General features: G+C 45.4%; 1 protein-coding gene across 3 annotated transcripts in view; it reads right to left on the bottom strand.

The window, feature by feature from the left end:
- Positions 1 to 621: 621 nt before the first annotated feature.
- Positions 622 to 7312, bottom strand: part of PLEKHD1 (pleckstrin homology and coiled-coil domain containing D1) — a 31282-nt gene continuing 24591 nt past the window's right edge. For 2 of the 3 annotated variants that reach the window (XM_009912687.2, XM_069784222.1), the window contains 3 exons: positions 6030 to 6174; positions 3872 to 4021; positions 628 to 3272 (listed from right to left, as the gene is read on the bottom strand). In XM_009912687.2, the coding sequence (XP_009910989.1) occupies positions 3112 to 3272; positions 3872 to 4021; positions 6030 to 6174 (456 nt within the window). In that variant the 3' untranslated portion in view covers positions 628 to 3111. Of the gene's footprint in view, positions 3273 to 3867; positions 4022 to 6029; positions 6175 to 7312 lie in introns of all 3 variants that reach the window. The other variant, XM_069784223.1, reaches the window with a different exon arrangement.

The following is a 7312-nucleotide window of genomic DNA, read 5'->3' as shown; positions in this document are numbered from 1 at the left end:
TCATCCTGTATCTTCTCCTATCCTCAGACATGAAGGAACAATTTAGGGAACTCTCCTCAGTGGAGGGAATTCTCATCCCATTCCCAGTTTTCCCAGCAGGAGAAAGCAATCTGACCGAGGATTACTAGTGGAGGTTATCTGAACAGAGATGGGTTGCTCCATAAGCCATCTTCCTGTTACTGCATTGCATTGAAAATACACAGATAACATTGAAATCAGTAACTCTGTGTCCTTTCAAACAGAATAAGACGACAGTCAATTAAGATGCTATGGTACATAGGCCCAGCTCTGTGCTGACTCTGCCAGGGAGCTTACAGGGCAGTAGATTCCTCTGCAGGACTAGTATCTGCAGCAAGGAACAACTGATGGCAAGCACCTTGCCGCAGGTGGCTTAGGGCTTGCCTTGCTGGTTACACAGAGAGTTTCTCACTGCCTTCAGGTTAGCAAGTAGGAGATTTCTTCTTTGGTTTTCATATGTCCTGGCTTTAACTTTATACACATTTCAAAAGTGGAAGAGGGTAGCAAGGGTGAAAGCATTTTACATCCAGCCAGTCGCTTTGAGAAGCGATGTTAAGCACATAACACAGCAACCCAGTGAAGCAGAGGAAGTGCGCTGGCAGTAAATGAGCGTGTCACAATGATTTGTATCAACTCCTGCAGAGGCAATTTAACATCATTTCAGTGACAGTGTATCAAGAACACACAGGAATTCACTCTAGTGTTAGCATAACTTTTATTTTTTTATTGCTGTCAATATGCACAGTAAAGGAAGACCTGATGTGGCTACCTCCTGAGTACAATACTTCTGTAAAGTCTGATATTGTGGCTTTTGATGGTAATAGATCAAAGGTGCTGCATTCACAAGCCACAGAGTGATTTTCCTAACTGCCTGAATTACAGATACCCTCCCTGGGTGTCCTTTTTCTGTCCCTTCCAGCATCACATAGTATAGACCTTGTAACTGGAAAGTAGCCAGAGATGATGTGAGGACAGTGTAAAGGGGAAAACCAGCTCTGTATTGCTTTCTCACAGCCCTTCAGCCTTGTAGGAGCAAGAATTCATTTGTGGCTTTCTAGCACACAAGCATGAGTGGAAAAACCACAGAAGGATCAGGTATATTAGCTAAGGAGGGATGCAAATTCTCTTTTCCTATTGCATGACCTGTCATCACAAAAATGTCAGCCTTCTGTGCTGGACCCTCTGATTCTATAAAACCTCCCACTGCCTGGCAGAAGGATTCTGGTCAGCAACTGCCTGAAATGGAAAGTACAGGCTGTGCCTTCAATGCTTTTCCTCTGGTCACACCAGAGCAACTGCTTCCAGGAGCAATCACATCCTCCCAGTACACTCCTCCACCCAGCATCAACGCCTCTCCTCTGGCTGACAAACCAGGGCTCCCTTCCCAGCCTCATCCTTGATTTCTGCCTAGAAACAGCACTGAATTTGTAGGGAATGACTTAGGTGGCCAGCAGCCAAAGCCTGGGACTGGACAGTGTCACAGTCTGCATGGGAGAGGTAAGCAGCTACCCTGGTGTCACTGGACATATGTAATACCTAGGGGTACTGATGAGGGTTACAGCCCTGAAAGCCTTGGTAAATCCGCACTTAAGACCCCCTGAGCCCTAACTGTACCTCTGTTGCTAACTTCATTCACTTCTGTATTGTTTATTCCTTAGTTTCCCAATTTATACTATGGGGATAACAGCATCACTCTGAGCCTGCTTGTCATGTGCTCTGTAAGCACCAGGCAGTGCTGTTACTATGGCATGGGTAATTATTAGCCAGCTGCTTGCTTAAAACAGGTGGGAGAGGCTGCAAGGTTTCCACAACAAAGGGATTCCTCTCCTGTAACACACAAGATGACCACAAGCAGGGCAAATCCTCCCTGCAATAACCACCTGGTGAGCACTCGGGAGGGGACAGAGGCCAGCCAGAAGCCCAACTCTGACTCGGCTGTCCACAGCGCCTCTCCCAGTCCAGCCTTGACTTGCCAGAGGTCCCAGTTTGACCATGATAGCCTGGATTGCAATTAAGAGGACTGGCAGAGAGCAGTACAAAGCCTTGAGCACAGGCTGTTCACTGCAGCACATACAGAGATTACTTTCCCCACCTCCGCAGCCCTGACAGCTTGCTGCTGACAATGTTTAATTCTCCAAGCGGTAGTGGGTTTTGTTGCTGAACACTCCTTACCCACCTGTCCTCCAGCTTGTTTTACAGAGGTGACGAGGAAGCCATCAGAGCTCAGTAAAAGGCTCCTCCACACTGAATCTGCCTATAGATAATACCTTCCACAGCTCATAGCTCTGCTCCTCCTTCTGGCGGTGACACAGCCAGATGTCCCAATGCAAAAAAAAGTGCAAAGGTGGCCCCAGGATGTTCTGCCCACAGTCAACACAACACAACCCTCCCTCCAGCTTGCATCGATGCCACTGAGTTATCTATAAGCTCTTCTCTGCACACGATCCCCCTTGGAGCCAAATCCAAGCATCCTCAGGTTGTCTTCAACTTGTGTTGCTACCGTTTGCTTGAAATGATGTAGCATCGAGAGGTTGCCCTGTGTTTGATATTATTGCCTGTGCTTGGGAGGCTGGGACTCTGCAGTCTTCAGGAAATGTGCCAGGAAACGTGCCCCACCGAAGTGCTCATTGACTGGGGGTGTGCAGCAAGCCGTTTCCTAGAGGGGATCGGGCAGAACAGGGTAAGCTGTGTCCTACTGGGGAGGTTACACTAGCTGGAGCATAGGCTGATAAAGGGCTTTCTCAGAAGCGCTTGTGTTTGGCAGACAGACTAGACAGGAAAGGAAAGAAGAGGCACTTCCTAAGCTACGGTCTGTGGTTCACTTTAACACTGACCGTGGTATCTTGGAAAAATGTGGCTTAACGTAAGCAGCTGAAGCAAACGGATCCGGAGTGATCAGCAGAGAAGGTCTTTCAGGCTACAGGGAGCATTCAAACTAAAGTAAAGCCACTAACTGAGGGAATTGCCTACACACAACTTTCCCCCACTTTCCCCACCAAAAGGCAAATCTCCCTTCTGACCCTGGCGCCCAATGGCGTAACTTTTGCGGAGCTGAATGGCAAGTTGAGATCAGAAGCCCCCTCCCAACAAGAGTCACTTTTCATCCCCCAAAGAATCATCCTTTTGTGACCTCATGATTTGATAAAGAGTTTCCCTGAAGTGCTGGTCCCGGCTCAGTCTTTTGGCTGCTTCTTTCAGCTCCTCGATGTTTTCAGCTTCTGCGTGCGAGAAGATGAAGGACTGGGACTGCTTCACTGAAACAAGATCAGCACAGAAAGGTCAGCACTTTCTGTCAGGGACACAAACTGAAGACAAAACTTCACTAGAGCACATGAGCCATGCGATCAACATGACTGAGAGCCTGGCAAGGGATGAGCTAACCATTGCACTCTGTAACAGCTTCTCCTTACTGTTTTCAGAGGAGGAAAATGCTGACAGCATGGAAACACACTTTTCTTTACAGCTGTCCCTGAATTAGGGTTCTACGTAGAACCTGATCTAACCTCGCAGGCAGCCACTCTGAGCATTGGATTGGACGATGTCCAGGTCTCCCTTCCAACCTAACTCAGTCTATGATTAAGCATTCAGATGAAGTCAGCTTTGAGCATGGTTTTTTAGGGGCCCAGCACCATCACAGCAGTTACTTTTCAACATACATGAAGAGACAGGCAACCAGCACACAGACTCAGTGCCTGCTCTCTGGGAAAGGAAGCTCCAAGTTTCTCTGTAGCTCCATTCTACTACTAGGGAATATGAAATATGGACCACGTTTGCAGACCTTACCGCTCTGTCAGCCCCATCTGCACCTATCTGCTCCTGCAGGATAGAGAGTAAGAAGCTGCCTGATACCTACAGTCATTCCACGACGCACTGGCTCTCCGGCGGTGGAAGCGGCAGCTCTTTATGCGACGAGTGGCAGCCTTGTGGATATATACAGAATTCTTCATGATCACGGGCATCTTGGCCTCCAGCTCGGCATTGCGGATGCACTCTTCAAAGAACTCTGAGAAGAAGACACCACCATGAGCAGTGACGGGAGAGACACTTCAAGCAATGAACCAGTCACAAGGGACTACACTCATTGATGGGCTGAGCCAGGTGATGCTGTTCAACACCTCCCTAGATCTTCACGAACAACAATCCATGAAGCTCCAGAATATCATCAGAATAGACAAGTTCAAAGTGACAAAAACCTCCAGTCCCCAACAAATGCATATTCAAATCACAGAAAGAACTGGAGCCATCCATTCTCCATCAATCATTCCCACAACTGCTCGTGATTCAACTGCCAAAAGCCTCTGATATTGTGATAAAACTTCTCCACTCTCTTGCAACAGAGGGGTCTGAAGCCTTGCTCATTGCACTTTCTTTGAAGGACTTCTAAAACCAGTCAATCTAGCTGCAGAAAAGGAGGTGTTGGCAACACTGTCACAGGCACACACACCCAGGCCATACGTGGCCAGGTATTTCTTAACAGCATAGCATAGCAAATACTAGCACATACATACATACGTTACAGGCTCCATACAAAGCCGTATGTCCAAACTCTGACAATGTTATTCTGTCCCAATCTGCCACGCAAGCTGCTTTTCCTGACCCGTTCCCCCTCTTATGGTCTAACCAGCATATTTTCTGCCATTCCAGTCTTGCTGTCCTCCTACCTGTTGCTGGTCTTTTACTGTTCAGAGGGCTCACGTGCTAATACATCCCAACTCTTACGTGAAAGGGCAGGGCAGAGCTGCAGGAAACACTTGGAAGGACTGAGGGATCTGTGCTGGGATTGATGTTAAAGAAAACATTGCTGGTCCCTCACTTTCTCTAGTGTTTTGCTCATCAGTACATTTCTACTCTTTTGAAGATAACATCCTCCAAAACCTAAGATTGGAAATGAGTGTCAGGAGACATTCGGTGCCAGAGGTTACTCACTTATGCCCTGTGCAGGCAGCTCAGCTCTAGTTGAACACTGAGCTCAACACATGCACTTTAGCTCTGTTTCCTTACCATGGCTCTGAGCCAGTGGACTGAAGTTCAGAATCATGCCCTTTTGTCTCAGTTTAGAACTCTGATGTAGGAACTACTGAATAGTACTTACTTTATTTACATGCATTTATATATAAAAATTATAAAGATGTGTATATATATAAAAACTATTTATACATATATTTATACTTATATATGTAACACTGCTCAGAATGCCACAGGACTTTTTGACTTTTCTATATTGGCTTGATACGTCCACTTTCACTGAAATTAAGCCTTAACTGCACAGATACAGCACTTTCATGACAGCTTCCCCCTGCACTATACTTGAGGATGGGAAACAAGCAAGACTTCACCCAATTGAAGCTGCTGATGTCAATTCCCAAATCTGACTCAAGCCAGATGCTAGGGTAATGCCCCATCTTTCAAAAAAAAAAAAAAAAAGCAAAGAAACAAGGATAAACTGTGAGGAAATGTGAAATGCGAGTCTTACACCTGACTTGTGGACTGCAGTCATCTCAGCACAGTAGTGCTGGGCTGATGGCAGTGATTCAGCTCTGAGTAACGATCCAAACTTCACCTGCTGGGTCAACTACCAGCACATCACTACAGCAACCACAGTCCTCCTTAAACTGCTGATGTTCTCATAATCAAGGCTGAGAACAGATTATGTTGAGGGGAACCAGAGGACTCTCTATAACTCAGACCTAGGCAGTCCTTATAGCTCTGCTGCAGCTTCCCTGTTTGACAATTTGAAAAGCATTTGCTCATCTCTGCCCCTAGGTTTGTCTTCCACTCAGCAGGGAAGGCCGGAATAATTTTGCCCTCCTCTGAGGACAAAACACCAAGTGCCTGCATCCATGCTCTGGTTCCGCAAAAGGGAGGTGTGGTTGAAGTACAAGGAGTTGGGAGAGCACATTATGTGCAACTTTGCTAATTTGGGAACTTGTTTTTGTGTCTGGGAAGACGGTTAGAAATATTTCCTCTCTCAGAGCTTGCTTATCAGTAGAGAGGATGGATGACCGACTTACTTCTCAAGTTACTGACATCTGCTTTCATCTTCTCCTCTTTCTCCTTGTTGCAATCCAGAGAATCTAAGCCTTGCTCCAAGCTCTGCAATGCTTCCTCAGCTTCTCTCAGTCTCTTCTCCAGATCCATGCGCACCTTCACCTCAGCCTGAGGAAGAGAATAAGCATTGCTGAAAAACAGCTTGTGTCTCAATAACCATCCTGCTAACTCACGAGGTCTCTGAGGGACCCACCAAACAGAAGAAAATGAAAGGACAACAGTAAGGAAAACCAATAGAAATATTGTACGACAACATAAAAGTCGTTCCTCATGTCTTCAGACAGAACCTGAATTTGAAGAAGTCCAGATAATTTTAGTAATTCTCCTTTACTCTGACTTTCATTTTCACAGCTTCCCTCTCATTGTATGAACGATGTGGAATCAGAGATGGTATTTCAACACATGAATTTGTGCTTATGCAAGTACTTGCACTGAGCAGGAACAGGAGGACATCTTTCCAGGTGAGACAGACTTGAGTTAAAGGAACCCTCAGTTCCCACAAAGGGGTGTACAGTACTTAGTTTCAGAAACAAAACACAAGAAAAGTTAGAAATAAAGGATAATATCAGTAGTAGCTTAGCGAATGAGAATAACACAGCTTAGGCCAACTTAGCTTTAGTTTGGCCAAGTGGAAGGTTACAGGATAAGGAAATCTCGGAGGTTCAAGAAAATGAAGAATTGGGGATTTTTTGGATGAAATATTTGTAGAAGGAGGTTAAGTGTCAAACAGCCAATAATAAGCATAACCTTTACATTATTTAGATTAAAATAAAATAGCATACTTTGTCCAATTACCTTTGCATAGATTCAGGGTTCTTCCATTACTGGGATAACAAAGGAGGGCTGGTACCTCACCTGCATTCCTCTGCTTTTGAACCTAAGTTCATGCAGAGGTTCCTGAAGATTTACAAATCGTAAGATTGATACTCTGAGCACAAGTGAGGAGGGAAGATTTCTGCTCAGTTCTGCAATGTCCATATTAGCATTTCTTTGAAATAATCTTTATTCTTGATTGTGTCTACTTTCCTCTTTTACTTCCCCCCCCTCCCTCCATCTTTAAATGACGCTTTCACAGTAGCAAACGAAAAGACTTTTACTGAATGGGTTAATCAGACCTCAGAATGAGAAAATAAATGGCAGTGCTACGTAGATACAACCCGGCAACTTCACGTGTTACCTTGATATAAAGCACAGCAAATGAAGATTTGCAACTACAAAATGAAAACAAAATAAACCAAAACCAAGT

Source organism: Haliaeetus albicilla, chromosome 5 (assembly GCF_947461875.1).
Source record: "Haliaeetus albicilla chromosome 5, bHalAlb1.1, whole genome shotgun sequence".
In the NCBI taxonomy this organism is placed as follows: Eukaryota; Metazoa; Chordata; class Aves; order Accipitriformes; family Accipitridae; genus Haliaeetus; species Haliaeetus albicilla.
This window is presented reverse-complemented; position numbering and strand designations above follow the sequence as displayed.